Source organism: Ranitomeya variabilis, chromosome 2 (assembly GCF_051348905.1).
Source record: "Ranitomeya variabilis isolate aRanVar5 chromosome 2, aRanVar5.hap1, whole genome shotgun sequence".
Lineage (NCBI taxonomy): Eukaryota > Metazoa > Chordata > Amphibia > Anura > Dendrobatidae > Ranitomeya > Ranitomeya variabilis.
In genome coordinates this window covers 1,014,958,545-1,014,979,604 of record NC_135233.1, presented here as the reverse complement: position 1 = coordinate 1,014,979,604, position 21,060 = coordinate 1,014,958,545, and the positions used below count along the sequence as shown (strand labels likewise).

At 40.7% G+C, this 21,060-nt stretch overlaps 1 protein-coding gene across 2 annotated transcripts in view; it reads left to right on the top strand.

The window, feature by feature from the left end:
- The window catches only part of CLDN18 (claudin 18), a 48,534-nt gene extending 39,733 nt beyond the window's left edge, over positions 1 to 8,801 (top strand). Inside the window, exons 3-5 of one of the 2 annotated variants that reach the window (XM_077293025.1) lie at positions 2,342 to 2,480; positions 2,823 to 2,933; positions 6,763 to 8,801. In XM_077293025.1, coding sequence (XP_077149140.1) covers positions 2,342 to 2,480; positions 2,823 to 2,933; positions 6,763 to 6,910 — 398 coding nt within the window. In that variant the 3' untranslated portion in view covers positions 6,911 to 8,801. The remainder of the gene's footprint in view (positions 1 to 2,341; positions 2,481 to 2,822; positions 2,934 to 6,762) is intronic. The other variant, XM_077293026.1, reaches the window with a different exon arrangement.
- Positions 8,802 to 21,060: the final 12,259 nt, after the last annotated feature.

Below are 21,060 nucleotides of genomic sequence, written 5' to 3'. Positions count from 1 at the left end.
GGATGCATCCGTGTGGCCACATGCCGCCTGTATCCCCAAGACATGCTCCCTAATGCGGACCTTCATCTGGCGGGTAGTTAATCCCACATAGATCAGTCCGCATGGGCAGGTAGCATAATATATCACATATCGTGTAAGACATGTAATATACGATCTAATAGAATATGTCCTGGCACCTCTCGAATCAGTGAACGTATTACAAGTATCGACATTGGGGCAGGCGACACAGCGGCCACACGGACGGCATCCAAATCTGGAAGTAGATCTTTCCAAAAAAGTTGCGGGGTGCTGGCTCACATAGTGGCTTTGTACCAAACAATCTCGGAGATTCCTAGCACGTCTGAATGTCATCAAAGGTCGGGTGGGGAGGAATTTACCAATAATCGGATCCACCTTTAGGATGGGCCATGCTTTTTCTAATGTCCGACGTATCTGATCGGATTGAGTGCTGAAAGTGGTGATAAATCTAGTTTTTCCACCCCCACCCGAAGGTCGTATAGAGGGGCCATATACCAGGCTATCTCGAGAAGTATGTTTAGCTCTCAAGTATGCTCTTTTTATAGACCTCCCACTGTAGCCACGCTCCCTAAACCTCCCGGATAATTCCTCCGCACGTTTTTCGAAATCCCCCAGGCTGGAGCAAATTCGTCTTAAACGGAGGAACTGCCCCACCGGGATGGATTTTATCATGTGTCTTGGATGTCCGGAGGTAGCATGTAGCAGGGTGTTGGTAGATGTTTTTTTGCGGAATATATCCGTATTTAAAACACCCCCACTATCTCTTTTTATCGTGACATCCAAGAAATCGATGGAATCAACATTAGATACAAACGTAAGATGGATATTCAGCTCATTGCTGTTCAGGAGAGACATAAACTGCGTAAGGTCGACGGCTGTGCCCTGCCAGATGAAGAAGACATCATCGATATAACGTGTCCATAAGGGGACACGATCGATCGACCCCTGTTCATCTGACAGGGGAAGGTCCCTCTCCCACAGCCCCAGGAACAGACCAGCATATGCGGGTGCGAAGGCAGCCCCCATAGCGGTCCCCTGGAGCTGTAGGTAGAAGGACCCTTTGAAAACAAAAAAATTGTGAGTGAGGGTGAACTCCAGAAGTTCCAGCAGAAGTGATCTCATACCAGTGGAGAGTGACGAAGTTTCCAAGAAATATTTGACGGCACGGATACCATCCCCGTGCCTAATATTGGTATAAAGAGATTCAACATCCGCTGAAACTAATAGAGTATCACCCTCTAAACACAGACCGTCGACCCTACGCAGAAGATCCCCAGTGTCCCTGAGGAATGAGGGAAGATTAGTAACCCTTCCCTTATATAGACACTACATCCAGCATTATACTGTTGCACCCCTTGAGAAAGGCATCCGCCGAAACGTGCGTCGGGGTGGACAGGGGTGAGGTGCTCGCCTACTTAGGACATATCTCCACATTAACTGGTATGTATAAGTATATATTATCTATGTGCCAGTCTCTATAGTCACCGCTTTTGGACTGTGTGTCCATTATATGTAGTTACATCTGATAGTTTGTTTCTACTTTGTCAATAGTGGATATTAAGTGGTGATTTATATTGTTTTGTCACCTCCCCCCTGTCCTTTCAAGTACATGCTGATTGTTGTATGGGGATTTTTTCTCTATGTCATGTTCTTACCTGGTTTTAATATCAATAAAGAATTTTTGTATATTCATAATAATTGGACTGCTTGCTGCTTTCTTTTTCTTGTTGGTTTGGTCTATTGTGTTGCAGTTAGTCCACTATGGTCCCAGTTTTTGGTCCCAATACTGATATATATGCGTATACCCAATCTGGGTAAATAATTACTATGGTGGTGACCTTACATTTTTCCACAACTTTGTTCTATTATTATAAATAGCACATGGACCTTTAGGTCCAAATTGCAAACTTTTGCATTGGGGCCCAACAACTTCAAATTACAACCATAGCACAAAGTCTGAAGAGATGTGTCCTAACCATTTCTTTGGTCTCTCTCCATCACTCTAGAATTGGAGTTGTAGTAAAATGTGTCACATTATCTCTTTCGAGTCTGACTATATCCAAAGTGGTATTAAAAGCCTTCGTCAATGTGTCAAAAAATGGTGACAGACCATGAAACCAATTTAATGTTCTGTAGCACAAAAAAGAAGCGGGAGATGAATCAATAGTCTGTAAGACATCCTATATGTGAGGGTGCTCGCCCTACTAAGCTTTTGTTGGTTTCCATCCATTTATTTTTTTCCATTTTTATCACCAAGTAGTGATGTAACCTTGTTATTAATTAGCGTTATTAATGTTGTCTTTTTCATTTTGGTCTATTGAAGGTCTTTGCTCCATAATCGGGGTGTCAGTCTTTGCTAATATGCTGGTGACCAACTTCTGGATGACCACTAGTAGCATGTACACAGGTGGAGCCATTAGTGGCATGGGAGGTATGGGAGGTCTTCAGACACTTCAGACAAGGTAATTGTGAAGATTCACATCACTTACTTTATGCAAACGAGATACATAAAACCCATTTATTGTATGCAGTTACTCCAGGAATTAAAAGATAAAATACTGTGTTATGACTGATTCAGAGCCTGAAGGGGTGACCATCATGCATTACCCACTAAGGTCATAAACTGTCCGTGCTCTCAAATTACCAATTTTAATGCAACATGAAATATGTTAACTCCTGACAAGGTCTGAAATGACCTTCATTGGCTGATGACTTTTTTACCATCTCTGTGTGCATGGGTCTAGATAACTGGAGAATATAATTCATCTGATCCTAACAATGGATGTTGTCTCCTTGTGACGCAGGTACACATTTGGATCTGCACTGTTTGTTGGATGGGTTGCTGGTGGCGTCACATTAATTGGTGGAGTAATGATGTGCATAGCATGCCGTGGTCTCATGCCTGAAGAAACTAAGTAAGTCGATTTGTGAACTTAATTTTAACAAATGAGTTTCCTAAAAACAAACTATAGACAAGCTCCATTTAGACAAAAGTATAGCACTCATTTTTAATGCTTTAAGTTCAACTAGGAGGACTCCTGTTGCTACAAATGGAAAATTGGATGAATAAATACAGTGGCTGTCTAAGGGCAACCAATCTTTATATTACTGAGCAATGGGTTTGAATCCATAATTAACAGGCAAAATACTATATGAAAAGAAGAATTGTTCTTGATGCATCTACTATGAATTTCCAAAACTTTTTTCAATGTAGATTTCTTCTTTGTAGTTGGGAGCTTTATGTGTTTAACCAATTAATAATTTTTCTTGGACTCACAGTCAGCAAAGTTATTATTTCAGAATTCAAATCAGTGTTTGTGCAAAAATGTTGACAGTTTTGGAGCAATCACCCCAGTTGACTGGTGAAAAAAAAATAAAAAATTGAAAGATTATTGCACAACACAGAACATGAATTATTGTGGCATTCCTTATGCCAGAAATCGTACTTCAGTCCTTGATTGTAATAAGGTTTGTAGCAAGGTGCATGGTGGTGCCTGTCACTTATCAGACATCCCTGATTCATTAAGAGGCTTTTTGTCTTTTAATGAGTCAAGAGCATCTGATTCCAACCTGGTCTAGATGAAATTGGGGCCTTCACGAATTCAGTGCATCACACTCCAGCTCGTTAAGATTTAGGTGTATAACATAAAATTTGCTGCTTCAGAGTTTTTCAATCTTTAGTTGGATGTTACTAAACTACAATATTATTATATATAAATTGTTATAAATGGTATAGTAATGTTATAAATGGTATAGTCTCTAACTGGGTCGCTGTGACCAGTGGGGTACCGCAGGGGTCGGTATTGGGACCTGTTCTCTTCAACATATTCATTAATGATCTGGTAGAAGGTTTACACAGTAAAATATTGATATTTGCAGATGATACAAAACTATGTAAAGCAGTTAATACAAGAGAAGATAGTATTCTGCTACAGATGGATCTGGATAAGTTGGAAACTTGGGCTGAAAGGTGGCAGATGAGGTTTAACAATGATAAATGTAAGGTTATACACATGGGAAGAAGGAATCAATATCACCATTACACACTGAATGGGAAACCACTGGGTAAATCTGACAGGGAGAAGGACTTGGGGATCCTAGTTAATGATAAACTTACCTGGAGCAGCCAGTGCCAGACAGCAGCTGCCAAGGCAAACAGGATCATGGGGTGCATTAAAAGAGGTCTGGATACACATGATGAGAGCATTATACTGCCTCTGTACAAATCCCTAGTTAGACCGCACATGGAGTACTGTGTCCAGTTTTGGGCACCGGTGCTCAGGAAGGATATAATGGAACTAGAGAGAGTACAAAGGAGGGCAACAAAGTTAATAAAGGGGATGGGAGAACTACAATACCCAGATAGATTAGCGAAATTAGGATTATTTAGTCTAGAAAAAAGACGACTGAGGGGCGATCTAATAACCATGTATAAGTATATAAGGGGACAATACAAATATCTCGCTGAGGATCTGTTTATACCAAGGAAGGTGACGGGCACAAGGGGGCATTCTTTGCGTCTGGAGGAGAGAAGGTTTTTCCACCAACATAGAAGAGGATTCTTTACTGTTAGGGCAGTGAGAATCTGGAATTGCTTGCCTGAGGAGGTGGTGATGGCGAACTCAGTCGAGGGGTTCAAGAGAGGCCTGGATGTCTTCCTGGAGCAGAACAATATTGTATCATACAATTATTAGGTTCTGTAGAAGGATGTAGATCTGGGGATTTATTATGATGGAATATAGGAATATAGGCTGAACTGGATGGACAAATGTCTTTTTTCGGCCTTACTAACTATGTTACTATGTTACTATGTTACAATTATAAACATTTCATTAGTTTTTAGTCTTTTGCTGACAAATACATCAATTTTATACAAGACTCAATATTTACAGGGTTGACCCTTTTTTCAAGACTTCTGTAATTTCTATTGGCAGTGGGATATCGGCTTCTGGGCCAAATTCTGACTAATGGCAACCTATTTTTTCTAATCAGTGCTCAAAGTTTACCACAAGTTCTGTGTTTTTGTTTGTCCACCCACTTTTGATGATTGACTACAAGTTCTCAATGGGATTGAGATGTGAGGCATTTCCTAATCATGGACCCAAAATTTAAGTATTTTGTTCACCGAGCCGCTTAGTTATCACTTTTGCCTTGTGACATGGTGCTTTACCGTGCTGGAAAAAGCATTGCTCATGACTAAATTGCTCCTGGATCATTGGAAGAAGTTACTTTTGGAGGATGTTTAAATACCATTAATGGTAGTTGTTCTTGCCCATCTAACAGATTTCCTGAACAGTCTGAAGGGGGCTTCAAAGAAAATAATTTTATCCTAATCCTCTGCAGTTCCACTCCTGTACTTTATATAGAACCACAGTCTGTCCTTGATATTTTTCATGGAGAGGGTAGGCTTCTATGCCAACCTTCTTGACAACAAGCCAGCTTCTAAAAGCCTTTGTCTCATTTTGCATAACAATGCACTGACACCTGTCTACACCCATTCCTTAGCATGTTTGTACTCGTATTGAACCAATCCTGCATCTTAAAGCTATTTAAGAGACAGTCGTGGCACTTGCTGAATCCTACTTTTCGGCAATTGAACCTCTGTCTTTAAAATTCTTGACATTTTACGAAAATGGTTGATTTAGGTACAAACTTACAAGCAAGAATGGCCTTGCCTGTAAAGTCCTTTTGATGAAAATGCCTTTCATATATTTTCTTGGCGGTAACCATGGTTAATAGAAAAGACAATGATTTCAAGCTCCAGCCACCTTTTAAAGCAACTAGTCTGCTCTCATAATTCAATCAGTATGACAGAGTGGTATCAGCTATCTTGTCCTTGTTAACACTTTCTCCTAGGCTAATGATAAAATCACTAAAATTATGTAAGCCGGTTATTTTGTGGGAAGACTAAAATTCAGTGGGATTTTTTTGTGATTAAGTTAATTTTCATAGCAAAAAATGACTTTACAATTTGTTTGCAATTCCTCTGATTACTCTTCCCAATAATCTAGAATTGAGACAAATTGTCACTATAAAAATTGAAGAAGCAAAGTTTCTGAAAAACAACATTTGTGTCAGTCTCAAATTTTTTTTGCCATGACTGTATATCCAAACAAAGCTCAAAAAATTAAAGAAGATGGATGATAAGAACATCTATTGGCTATCACCAGGTTGTATGATTGCTAAAATGTATGATTGCTGAGACCCTCCAACCATGTTAAGAGCATTTTTTGTATATGGGACTGATAGATAGTCAAGCATTTTACTATGTTAGCTCCATCTGTCGCATAGTAGTTGTGTATCGGGGTAGTACGAAGGCATGACCACCATGCTGAGAATGTGTGACACAGGTTCTTACAATTGATGGCGGTTTCGGCAACCTCCAGGATTCCCTAGAGATAATACATTTATATTCTATCCTATGGAGAGGTGAAAAATGGTGTTTATGGTCCAACCCTTTTAAAGATCCTATAGAAACAACTCAACTTCCTAAAAATACTGCAATTCAATTCTAAAAAAACAATAAATGTTTTTTTATTTTCTTAAGCCAGTTCCTTATAGTAAATGAAGGACCAATCAATTGTCCAGATTACAGTACCCCTAAATCAGCCCTGATCTTACATCAATGTGTGTAGAAACCTGCTGGGTCAAGCCAAATGTGTTATGTATGGCAATAAATATAGCATTAAATATAGAAAGGAATGATATTATATCATTAATATATCTTTAATAATTTTTCTCTAGGTACAAAGGTGTTTCCTACCATGTATCTGCCAAAAGTGCTGGTTACAAGACATCAGTATACGAAGACAAGAGCAAGAAATCAATTTACAATGAGTCTCGACGCAGCGAGGATGGCAAGAGCTACCCTTCAAAATATGACTATGTGTAAAATTGTGAATGACCCCCATTTATCTACAGTGGCATAATGTGTATGATGCAAATCAAAGAGTCCTGTATTTAGCGGCACCTGCCTGCAATAATTATTAAACTAGACAAAAAGTTAGGGTACTGTCACATCATATACACTGTATTATCCCAACTTTAGTATAATTATGGTATTTGTATATATATTGTTTTCTTAGCTCTTCATAAATAATGCTGCATTCCTGGTCTAGTCCATTATAACTGTTTTTGTAAAACTTTATAGAAAACTAGTGTGAGTAAAGATAACCAATTCTATCATAGGATGGCCCCATGTCACTGTCTACCTGTGACAGCATCACAATAATTATCATCTAGGTAGGGTTAACATGGAACAGATGCATGCTCGTTGGGATGTTATGCTTCGAATTACTTACATTTCTGTGTGTATTGTTTACTGTTGATAGTTTGGGTTCTAAAATATATATAATAAAACATTAAACTGATAAAATATCAATTTTTTTATCTAGAAAAGGTATTTCATACACTTAACCAACTGTACTAATTATAGCTGAAGTCACAAAATCACTTTCTAAACATTCAGTATCCAACCAGCCTAGCCAAAGCTTTATAAGAAAAGCCATAATTGTCTTTGGTTCTCCCAGCAGTGACAGTTTAATAGCAATGGCAGTAACCTGTGCCTCTATAGCAAATATGAAGGTAACAGTTCATGTGTTCCAAAATCTTCAGTCTGGACACTACTTATGAATTTGTCACAAACATTGGCTTGAAGTTAATTCAATATACACTGTAGCGTAGCTGAGAAGGAAAAGGTTAAATCCCAGCTCTGAAGGGTATTGATTAGATACACCTGTATGGTTTTGCTAAGAACTAGAAAGTAGCTTCATGGAGGAGCATTCTCCTAAGGGATCATCAGTCTGATGAATGATGCAGAGTGGAGTGTGATGCTAGTGAGTGGCCAGCCAAAATGTGAGCTGTAGCTGAGAAAGAGACATGCCGAGATCTCTCCCTGAATGGAGACTGCGCTAAGCAGTCTGTTTATGAGCCACAGACAACCGTGCAGAAGCTGTAGCCTGTTCTGTGTGAACAGTGTCTGGAATTGAACACTTCTGTTTGATGCTGGAACCTGATGGAGCCTAGGCTGAAGGTGATACCGCGACTGATAGGATTATGCCTCTTCTATGTATGAAGTCTGCTCCTGGAGTATACACTGTAATCTGCTTGGGTAAACCTGCACCAATATATGTGATCATGATTAAATGCATAGGCTTTGTGTAGTGAACCTCAAGTATCAGTGGTTGCTATGGACAATATCTGTTTTGTTTGACTGATCTGGGCTAGCTCAGCCGTGTATGAGTAGTCAAGGTCTGTTCTGTTTAGTTAGCGCCTGAACAAGGGAGGAATTTATGTTTATGATTTTGTTTTGGAAAGTAGTAAAAACTGTACGTGTTTGGACTGCATTGCCTGTCTTAACGCTAGTTAAGACCTAATGCCTAGCAGAGAGAGTGAACCCCTACAAAACCTTTAACCCCAGCAGATGAGGAGATGTGGCCATTCTTTCCTTTTTTCACTTATGTTTTCAACTTCTAAAAACCAAAACCTTTTTATTTTGCTGTTAATAAAGTTAAATGATGGCTTGTTTTCTTTTTGCAATACAATCTGTAGTTTTTATTGGTTCTATTTTAGGGTCAATATAACATTTTGATCTCTATTGAATTTTTTTAGGCGCTGACGTGATTAATAAATTCTGCCATTTTCTGTTACGGTGTTTACAGTATGATATAAGTATTTTTGTATTTTATTAATTTGGACAATTGCTCACAAGGTGATACCAAATATGGTATTTTTTTATTCAACTTTTTAATACAATTAAAAATAAAAGTTGTAATGTAGTTTCCAATTTTTTAATCAGTCCCTTTATGGAACTTGTGCCTGTGATCGCTTGTTTGCCTATTTAATACTTTGCAATACTGTTGTATTGCAACCTACTGTTTGCTACTGGTAGCCTTGAGACTAGGGGCTATGAGCCTTGGAAGCAACTTCTTCTGTTCCTATGTTGTGATTAACAGAGGTATCTAAGAGGTTAGTAAAAGAGGTAATCAGCTCACCTTCCAATGAGGTCAATTCAATGTGAAAACCACGTGTATTCATATAGGAACCTTGGTAGACCTTGTTTGGTCAAAGTGTGGTGCAAGGAATGAAGAAACACGCCAGACTGGAATCCAGGCGAGAAATGGAAAAAACATGATGAGAAAAAGTAAAATGTTTATGTGTTTTGGGTTAGAAACCCTTATTCATAGCTATAAATAAAGGTTTCTATCCCGAAAGGCATAAACTTATGGAGCCTTAATCTTATGGATCCTTCTTCCATCTAGGAGGTTAGACTTTTGTCACTGGAGCTTGCCGCATAACAACCGGCGCCCAGGCTCTATAGGATTAAACAACATCTGTTTTTCTTTTCTTTTCATTTCTATAGATACAATATTCTATAACTTTTACAGTTCTCATAATGAGCAGGAGGCATTGACACATTTATTGATCTAAACCTCTTCTCATTCTACTCTGTGCAGTCTCATTCCCTGGCTGACAGCCAAGCCTTTCCATACAGCTGTAGCTGCCACTGATAAGGACTACCTAATGAACCCTTAAGCTCAAAATGAATGTAGATTTTAATAAATCTAATTTTTCAGCTCCTCCTGCATATGTTCATAGAGACAAAAAATGTGTAGTATTGTTTTTATAGATACAAAGTGAAACAACTTCAGTCCAATCAGGTGCATCAAAGTTTTAAGGCTACTCATCTGAGAAGTGTTCAACTTATCCCTATTTTTTTTTATTATGGGGGAAGTTTCATTACATTTTGAAACTTCTAAAAAGTTTCTATATGTGATAAAAAAAATATACCTTCCAGTACAGGTGGTCAAATCTATAAAGATGGAAATGATGCAATCTATGTTCAAAGCAGAGAAGGGAGTTTTAAGAGGTTTTAGCAGCTTATCAATGAAACAGTTCACATTTAGGCACATCTCTATTCAGTTCCTTGCTGGTTTAACTTCTACAGACTTTACTCAAATGCGTTTCTTCCAGTGAGTTAAAGAAGACATAAATTCTGATTTTACACACTGTCAACAGACTATGAGATTTTATAGAGAAGCAGGAAAGGAGCATTGAGAAAACATTTCTATTGCATTTTGAAAGCAAAACATTGAGTTTTCTGGGGTTTTATTGCCATATACAATCAGCGAGTTGTGCCAGTTTAAGGTTCTATGGAATATCACTACAATTTAATTTCCAATTCTACTCCTCTTCTTTGAATAAAGATGGATTTCATTTCAAAAAGCCCTGTGCCTTTCCATGTTAACATAAATATTGGAGAGGAGATAGCTTTCGAAAGCATTGCTATGCTGTCGATGTAGATGAGGAAAAGACAAAATTCTAAGACTTCCCATGTCGCCAATAAGTAATCATTCCTCATTTATTTATTTGCAATTTTTGCATTTTCTTCTTTTGTGAAAACAGATTTTATTTGATCTTTTCAAAAGAAAAATAGTTATTTTACAACAAACGGCCATAAGCATAGAGAGGTCTAGGACTAAGAATTTACATGGCCAAATAGGGCTTACAATTCCGCATTTGTTTGCAATTTTTTCTTTTTTTTCTTTTGTTAAAACAGATTTTGTTTGCTCTTTTCAAAAGAATAATAGTTATTTTAATGAAAACACCCATAAGCCTAGAGAGGTCCAGCACTAAGACTTTACATGGCCAATTAGAGCTTAGAGAATATTCCCCCCCCCCAAAAAAAAAAAACTCTTCAGGTATGAGGGCGCCACTGGAGGAAGTGGAGACCTTCAAGTAGAGAAGGCAAATCTCCAAGGCATTAACAATTTCCCTCAGAGGTTTCTTGTGCCTAAGTGTCTGGATAGTGGGGACGATGATCACGCTTAAGTTTTCGGGAAATATCTAATGTTTTCATCCCTTGACCAAGGCATTGTACTATTTGATGCTTTTCAGCAGCAGCAAAATCCTTTTTCTTTCCCATGTTACTTGAAAACTGTGGCCTGCTTAATAATGTGGAACATCATTTTTAAGTAGATTTCCTTTAATTAGAATCACCTGGAAAACTAATTATCACATGTTTTTAAGATTGATTTCAGTGATCCATTGAGCCCTGAGACACAATACCATCCATGAGTTTATTTGAAAAACAAAACAATTAAATCTTTATCACACTTAAATCCAATTTGCATAATAATTTGGAACACATTGTAGAAGTTTTTCTGGGCTCTTTTGTTACAATTCGTATTATCTGTCTCTTTGGTTTGTCATCAATTTTCCTCCTGTTGCCCGTACAGGGAGGTTGGCTACAGTCCCATGGATCTTAAATTTCTGAATAATATGTGCAACTGTAGTGACAGTAACATCAAGCTGCTTGGAGATGGTCGTATAACTTTTAGCTTTAACATGTTTGTCTATAATTTTCTTTCTAATCTCCTGAGACAACTCTTTCCTTCGCTTCCTCTGGTCCATGTTGAGTGTGATACACACCATGTCACCAAGCAGCACAGTGAGTATCTGTAGCCCTATATACAGGCCACTCACTGATTCCAAGATTGTAGACACCTGTGATGCTAGTTAGTGGACACACCGCGATTTAACATGTCCCTTTTGTCACATTATTTTCAGGGGTACCATCATTTCTGTCCAGGCCTATTTCATGAGTTTTATTTTTTTTTTAATTCTGTGGAAGCATGGTTGAAAAGCAATGTCTGACTTTCATTTGTTCGTTTTCATCGATTTTTTATTTATTATTACTTTTGTCAGATTCAAGTTATTTCTGTGACCATTGTGGGGTTTTCTGTCATTAAACGAGGGGTACCAACAATTGTGACCACGTGTGTAAGTCAAGACTCCTACACCTTAATACAAAGTATATTAAACTGCTGATATTTATGGAACAACTATAAAAACAATCCAATAATTCTGTTTTAAAAATTATTTATGAGAATTTCAACACTATGCCTGCTAGTAATTGTAAGAATTTGTAAGCAGGACCACAATCATAAGCATTTAGTTGTTCTTAAAGAAAACTTGTTACCAGGTTTTTGCTGTTCCAACTGAGAGCAGCATGAAGTAAGGGCAGAGACCCTGAGTCCATTTCTGTGTCATTTACTTGGCTCCTTGCTGTTGTCTTGATGAAAGACATTTATCTGTTGCAGCTCTGCTAATCCTCTTAATAATTAGTTCCAGATTTGCAGTCCTTGATATTCATAAACTACCGAATTCGCAGCCCGAAACATTTGATTGGAGGGTTTCTGTCTATGCACAGCGTGGCAGGAAAGCTGTCAATCAATTTTTTGGTGCAGCTAGACAAACTTCATCATTTAGAGGACTTGCAGAGCAACTGCATTGATTCTTTCAAAACTACAGCAAGGAGAACAGTAAGTGACACCAAGGTTTCTATCCCTATTATATTGTGCTCTCAGATTTGGAAAGCATAACGTTGGTGATGGATTCGGTCTAAAATTATGGCATTATCGTTGTCAATGCTGTATTTATATAACTATTTATCTGGTATCAAATTGTACCTTGCCCCTAAAATATTCAAAAGTATATTTCATTTTTTGTTTGTTCTATTTGCATTACTTTTATAGAAATTTGTAATATACAGCTCTGGCAAAAATTAAGAGACCACTGCAAAATATTCAGTTTGTCTGATTTTTCTCTTTATAGGTATATTTTTGAGTAAAATGTACATTTTTCATTTATTCTGTAAACTTCTGACAACATGTCTCCGAAGTTCCAAGCAATAAATTTTGTTTTTTTTTCTGAAAAGGAGAAATAGTCAATTTAAAAAAAAACAAAAAACAGTGCTTTCAGGCCTCAAATAAAGTAAAGAAAGCAAGTTCATCATCATTTAGAAACAACAATACTAATGTTGTAAAGCAGGAAGAGTTCAGAAATCAATATTTTGTGGAATAACCATGATATTTAATCACAGCTTTCATGCGTCTTGGCATGCTTTCCACCAGTCTTTCACACTGCTTCTGGTACAAAAATGTAAGCAGTTCTTCTTTGTTTGATGGCTTGTGACTATCCATCATCCTCTTCATTACATTCCAGAGGTTTTCATTGGGGTTCAGGTCTGGAGATTGGGCTGCCCATGACAGGGTTTTGATGTGGTGGCCTCTTAATTTTTGCCAGAGCTGTATGTGCCCATAAGTATTAGCACGACCACCTTATCCAATAGGTTTACCATTGACAGCGTTTCTATATTATTAACTGTATGTGTTTTCATATTAAAGGGGTTTTCTACTACTTTAACAAAAGTGGTCTCCAAAAATTTTAATACTTGCAAAAACAAACAGAACTTGTTACTCACCCTCTCTGGATTTAGCGCTAGGTCTATGTCTCTGCTCCAGTCTGTTTTGGCTGCAGTGGGGATGTCATCTTGACAGCGCACATCTCAGCTGCAGCTAATCACTGAGCTCAGCGACTCTTCTGATGTAGACCGCACAAGCTGCTGAGGTCAGTGATTGGCAAAAATAGTAATGTGCACTGTTAATGTGACTTCTTTGATGCAACCAAAATACAGAGTCCGAAATAGTGGCGTAGAACCGATGCTGGACCCAGGGAGGGTGACTACCTGCACTCTTTATGAATTTAGAAATATAAAAGCTTTTGGGGAAAACTTTTTTTTAAAGTTTTAAACCCCTTGAAGACTTGTAGAATTACTTTTTTGGTATTCTTTGTCTACATTTGCTTACATATTACTAAACAAAACAAACAAGATATGTCTGTTTTCATGTATTACTTTGTTGTACAATTGTTTAATTGATCACTAGAATATTGCTATGAAGGCAATTGTTTTCCTGCCCCATTTAACAGTTTCCAGCTCTGGCTAAAGTATTTTTGCAGAAAACTTCTAGCTAGTTTTGTGCTATGTATTCATGGTATCTTAACTATTTCTGTTTAGTGTTTGGCAATATTCACATCTCTAGTGCTAAGCTATACACTCTGAAACATTCATGTTTTTCCTTATTGTGCCTTCCCCTGTAACAGCACACACAAAGTGCAGCTGCATCCTTGAATCATAGAATCATAGAATGGTAGAGTTGGAAGGGACCTCCTGGGTCATCTAGTCCAACCCCCTGCTCAAAGCAGGATTCACTAAATCATCCCAGACAGATGTCTGTCCAGCCTCTGTTCTATGTTGTCTTTCCTTAATAACATATATTAAATGGTTACTATACAATGGTACATCAGAATATGAGAATATCATCTGAGAAATCTGCTTCTTGCTCCACTTATGAGCCATGTCTTTCTCTCATCTTTGCCTCTTGAGCTTGTCAAATACTCTATAAAACACAACTAAACTTCCTCTTGATCAAGATAAAATGGGCCTGGCAGCACTATGAGGAGAGGTAATGAGCAAGTGATAAAATAGGCAAAGGGAAAAACAGAAAGATGGAGCTGAGCTTTCTAACAAGTCTTTTACCTTACCAAAGGGTTGGATTCACAGCTACACAGCTCAGGACTGTTTTATAATTTTCTCCATGCTGCTTTTTATCTCTGAGTAATAAAGAGCAGAAATCCCTCTCTGTGTTTTATGCAGGGTATGAGAGACATCATAGCAGATAGTCTCATCCTAATAGCTCAGAGACAATGGCTACTTAAGAGATAGAGCATGCAGAGAAGAAAACTGGTGAAAATGGAGAAATCAAATCATCTAATTGTGGAAATAGTGTTATTTCTCATGTACACATAAGGCAGCTTATTCTGGCATGTTGCTTGAAAGTATAGTTACCATCTAAATTTCATGGAATGACTTCCAAGGCTGACTACAAAGAGTACTACATTAGCTCCAGATAGCATACTTCTAACTTATCAGACATACGATAAAGAACAGTTAGAGGATTTAACAAAAAAAATAAGTAATACATCATTTTATTGCTTTGAAATGTTAAAATGGTTTACATTTTATAGGTGGAAACTCATAATTATTAAATTACAAATCAATTTTTCATTTCATTTTTCATTAAAATTGATTGAATGGATTTCAAGATAACAATCATATTCAGGATTTAACCTCTGAATCCTAAATCTCAGGCTAGTGTTATGTATCCCACTACTGTATATATAGAACCCTTGCAGTGTGCATCAAAGTTTGTATATAAAACCCTTTTTTGTACCACTGTTCTTACATAGTTAACTACGGACCCTGAAAAGCAGCCAACAGAAACGTTCCAGTTCGCACCATGTTCCTGCCTTTATCTAGGTAGCGCTCTGCATGTTGACATAGTTAAGTCGACCAGTAGATAATTGGCGTTATCTGTGTTTTCACACCAGACACCCAACCCTGTTATGTTTACCATATTAGAAAGATTTGGGCTTTTTACATGTCATTCCTGAGTCATGAGGCATTAACAGACTGATGCATTTTATAGCCGAAATGGAAAACTAAAGCATATCCCCATTTCAACCCAAACTAATGAGCGCTCAGCAGCAGTTATTGTAATAGCTTTGTGGCGTTGAGCTTGTATTTACTGATTGGAAAGCTTTAGGCAATGAATGGAGGGAAACTGGTTCACAAAATGTACTAATACCAACCATATGAATATTTTCTATGAACTGGTTTATATATTATGGCTGGAGGGAGAGTAGTCAGTCAGTCTGTGAGAGAGACAGAGGAAAGGGGCCATGCAGACGAGATGATCTGCAGCTCCTGTGAGGAAATTGAGGGGCTGTGCAGCCACGTGAGGTGCTGCAGCTTCTGAAAGGAAAGTAAGGAAAGCAGAATAAGTTGTAGAGAGCATGAAAGAGGAAAAGAGCAAATGTGAAGTGAAGAGATGGGGAGAAGCTGCGACTGAGCTTCTTCCATGCTGAAGCACATGAAACCTTTAGCCAGAGGACCTACGTTGTAAGGGTAACTTCATACCCCACAGCAGAAACCGGTCGACAGCAGATTGCAAGTTACCTGTCCACCATAAACACCAGAAGACACAGTAATGCTTAAAGCCCGGGTCGTGATAGAGATCCTGTAAAAAGGCTTGAGTTACCTGTCATGCGGGTTAGTGTCCTGTGTCCTACCTAAAGGGGGACAAAGGGGAAAATGTGAGGACCTTGTGTGAGGCCTAAGGCAGCAAGGGGCTACAACACAGCGCTAGAAGGAAGGCTTCCAACCCCACCTGGTTAGGGGGATTCCAGAATCGCTTCCAAGCTGGCCAGACCATACTAGCACCTGTAATCCGGTACCCTGGACTGTGGCTGCCTGAATTCTACAGTAAAGAGGTAAAGAGACTGCAACTTGTGTCCTATGTTTCTTTCTATACAATCTACTATCTGTCCCTACTACACCGGGAGCCGTGGGGACCCAGCTTCACCTGTGGGAAGCCATACCCTCCCTGCTGCCATAACATCACCTCAGTGGACCCCTTTAAGCAGCGCCGGTTATCCCTGACCGAATACCACAAGTGGCATCATGAACACTTTTGTAAACTTTATTCCCCTTGTATTGGATGCCCAGAGCCATGGACCGGGTCACTGCCACCATGACACATCCCTTTAAGAACCAGTTCCGAGTACACCATGGCCCTTGTGGGCGTTCTAACTTGGCGTCATGAACAGGATGGATCGACCCAGCAAACTGAGTCTTGTGCGCCTAAGACTGTGATTTGTTGAGAGACCATTGAAATGCTAATTGCCGCCAAAACTGCCACCATTATAGCACCACGAGGAGCGCAGGAGAAGAAAGGCGTGCTCTCGTGGGTGGAGTCTAGCGTGAGGTGCGAAAGCCATGAGCGCCCCCTTCAAGTGCTATTATACTAAAAGGACATGTCCATAGGCCAGGGAGATCCGCCTCCTGATCTGTTATCACGGGAACCAGAGGAAGAAGAAGCCCCGCCTATGGAGAACAGAGCAGGAACAGCCCGTGTGTGCAGCTGCAGACTCGGAGAAAAAGATGGTGACCGATGGCCACCCGGAGGGTGGAGAAGCAGCTGAGGACTGTCCCAGATGATGGTAGGAGGACCCGGACCTACCACCACTTGAGGATCCGGAACTCCTGAGAGCACAAGTGAAAGAGCTGAGCCACCAGCTCCTGAGCATGGAGCTGACCGCGGTGAAGAAATGGAAGGCGACTCTGCACAGAAAGACCGCACTTCAGGAGCCGCGGCCTGTCCAGCGATCAGTGTCCACAGCCTCAGCAGCAGAGCAGACCGGCACCAGAGGGATCACATCTGAAGCAGGTATGGAGAACGGCCTTGCCCCGGTGACTGACCCCACTCCAGCAACTGCTCCTGCCCCAGCTACTGACCCCGCTCCGCGGCCACCGACTGTGCCACTCTGCCGACCAAGGAGACACTGGTGGGCCCTCTCCCAGCACCATCAGCCCCCTGACCTGGTTGGGGCCCTTACAACGCTGCCTGGGACTAGGCTTGGGACTGGGTATCCGGTATGGAGGGACACATGAGTGCTCCACTGAAAAACCCACAGGCACACCACTGGAGGTGAACGCAGTGGGAGTTGTGTTTCAGTGGAACAATCCGGAGACAGACCTGATCGGGTTCCCTGGGGAGCCCCAACCAGAGGTGTCCTGTATAGAAGTCCTCAGCTGGAAGAAGTACGGACAGAGCTTAGAGTTAAAATGGAAGAAACAGGATGAGGAGCATGATGCCTGGCATAAGGCCAATGAGCGCAATCTGAGGGCCAAAGTTCAGACCCTCAGAGTAGGAACGGATCAAATTTTCTTTATCCCAGGAATAAAACTGGATCCCAGGATGAAAGAGAGTTGCTTCCAGATGCTACCATGGAAGCAGGATTAGCACAGAACCAAGAGTATAACTGCAAAGAGTTAAGTTAACCCAGTTGGGTTATGTTCTTGTTGCCCCAGTCTAAAGAACTGCATAATCATGAACTAGGCATGATCAGAACTGTCCTTGTAAATAATTGGCACCTGTTTAGGTGCTTACTACTGTTTTTACATAGAACCATTGAAGAAACTGTTTATTAATGTTTTGGCTTAAGAAGTGGTCTTTGTCTTAAAGTCATCTGAAGAAAAACCATTTGGCATGGCTGAATACAAGATCTGAATGTTATGCCTTGTAGACCTACGTTGGGGGTTTAGAAAGGGTTCCCCCACATCAATGCATCGCTTGTTGGTGAGAAAAGTCTCATAATTTGTTGAAACTGAAACTGCTGCTGTTATAATGTAAATTACTTGAATGTTTGCACTTTTAAAGGTTGCACTACCTCAGTATAGAAAATGTTGACCTTATTGCACTGTCTTAAAGTAAATTGTAGTTAAAATGTCAGACACTTAATATATGCATAAGTAATATTTGATATTAAAAAGAGTTTCTTATATATCTAAGTAAAGTTTATGTTTTGCACTTATATAAATAGTTATGTATTGTTAAAGAAAAACAGCCTCCCATAAAGGGAAGAAAAGTTTTAACCTGTTGTATTCATTTCAAAAATTTTGCATATGCCTTTAACCAAATTATTGTCTTTTTGTTTTCCCAGTCCGGGAGTACTGGATTTAATGGGGGGAGTGTAACACCCCAGGATCCTGGTTGTTACAGTGACATTGCTTTCCTCACGGGGAGAGTGATGTCATGCTTGGAAGCGAGGAAGGATCTCTTTATCAGGTATCACAAACATGCAACGTGTTCATACTCCAGGCCAGAAGGGAGAGCTCAGATCCAGCTTGTGGGTGGCTTTCCTATATATATTCTGGCTGGAGGGGGAGTAGTCTGTCAGTCTGTGAGAGAGACAGAGGATAGGGCCCATGCAGGCGAGAAGATCTACAGCTCCTGTGAGGAAAGTGAGGGGCCATGCAGACACATGAGGTGCTGCAGCTCCTAAAAGGAAAGGAAAGCAGAATAAGTTGAAGAGAGTGTGAAGGAGGAAAAGGAGCAAAGGCGAAGTGGAGAGCTGGGGAGAAGCTGCGACTGAGCTTCTTCCACGCTGAAGCGCATGAAACCATAGCTGGAAGAATAAGGTTGTAGGGGTAACTTCATACCCCACAGCAGAACCCGGCAGACAGCAGATTGCAAGTTACCTGTCCGCCATAAACACCTGAAGACACAGTAACGCATAGAGCCCAGGTCGTGATAGAGATCCTGTAAAAAAGCTCAAGTTACCTGTCATGCGGTTAGTGTCCTACCTAAAGGAGGACAGAGAGAAAATGTGAGGAACTTGTGTGAGGCCTAAGGCAGCAAGGGACTACAACACAGCTCTAGAAGGAAGGCTTCCAACCCCACCTGGTTAGGGGGATTCCAGAATCGCTTCCAAGTTGGCCGGACCATACTAGCACCTGTGATCCGGTACCCTGGACTATGACTTCCTGAATTCTACAGTAAAGAGGTAAAGAGACTGCAACTTGTGTCCTCTGTTTCTTTCTATACCATCTACCATCTGTCCCTACTACACCGGGAGCCTTGGGGTCCCAGCTTCACCTGTGGGAAGCCATACCATCCCTCCTGCTGGCGGGCATTCTAGTTGCAATTCCATAATGTCAGCTCAGGAATTGAACCCACATCTTTGCAAGAAAATGATGAATATTCAGCCATCATCTATTCGTCACGAGTAGTGTTGAGCATTCCGATACCGCAAGTATCGGGTATCGGCCGATACTTGCGGGTATCGGAATTCCGATACCGAGATCCGATACTTTTGTGGTATCGGGTATCGGTATCGAAACAACATTAATGTAAAAATGTGTAAAAGAGAGAATTAAAATAAAAAATATTGCTATACTCACCTCTCCGACGCAGCCTGCACCTTACCGAGGGAAGCGGCAGCGTTCTTTGTTTAAAATTCGCGCTTTTCTTTCCTTACATGAAGTCCCGGCTTGTGATTGGTCGCATGCCGCCCATGTGGCGGCGACGCAACCAATCACAGCAAGCCGTGACGTAATTTCAGGTCATTCAGTATTTTAAAATTACGCTCCGGCTTTGTGATTGGTTGCGTCGCAGTCACATGGGCGACGCAACCAATCACAGCAAGCCGTGACGTAATTTCAGGTCCTTAAGGATTTTAAACTTACATCCCGGCTTTGTGATTGGTTGCGTCGAAGTCACATGGGCGCCGCAACCAATCACAAGCCGTGACGTCACGGGAGGCTGGACACGCGCGCATTTTAAAATGGGCGCGTGTCCAGCCTCCCGTGACGTCCCGGCTTGTGATTGGTTGCGGCGCGGTCAACCAATCACAAGCCGGGAGGCTGGACACGCGCGCATTTTAAAATTTTTAAAATGCGCGCGTGTCCAGCCTCCCGGCTTGTGATTGGTTGACCGCGCCGCAACCAATCACAAGCCGGGACGTCACGGGAGGCTGGACACGCGCCCATTTTAAAATGCGCGCGTGTCCAGCCTCCCGTGACGTCACGGCTTGTGATTGGTTGCGGCGCCCATGTGACTGCGACGCAACCAATCACAAAGCCGGGACGTAAGTTTAAAATCCTTAAGGACCTGAAATTACGTCACGGCTTGCTGTGATTGGTTGCGTCGCCGCCACATGGGCGGCATGCGACCAATCACAAGCCGGGACTTCACGTAAGGAAAGAAAAGCGCAAATTTTAAACAAAGAACGCTGCCGCTTCCCTCGGTAAGGTGCAGGCTGCGTCGGAGAGGTGAGTATAGCAATATTTTTTATTTTAATTCTTTCTTTTACACATTAATATGGATCCCAGGGCCTGAAGGAGAGTTTCCTCTCCTTCAGACCCTGAGAACCATCAGGAATACCGTCCGATACTTGAGTCCCATTGACTTGTATTGGTATCGGTATCGGATTGGATCCGATACTTTGCCGGTATCGGCCGATACTTTCCGATACCGATACTTTCAAGTATCGGACGGTATCGCTCAACACTAGTCACGAGTGGAGCAGAGCTATGTACACATCTGTCAACCAGTATAATGCTGCGGTCAATTGTGACTGCGACATGTACAGCACATGTCCAGATGGGTCGAGGGGCAAATTGTTTAAACAAACCATTGGCACTCATCTGCTTAAATCATCATGCCACTCATGACAGTACTTCTGTAATAGCCAGCTTGTGGCCAACATTTATAGGAGAGTGTGATTTTTGATATATGCAGCAATATAGTAATACTGCTGTGCACAGTATAAGTGATCAGGCAAGAGAAGGCTCCCCCC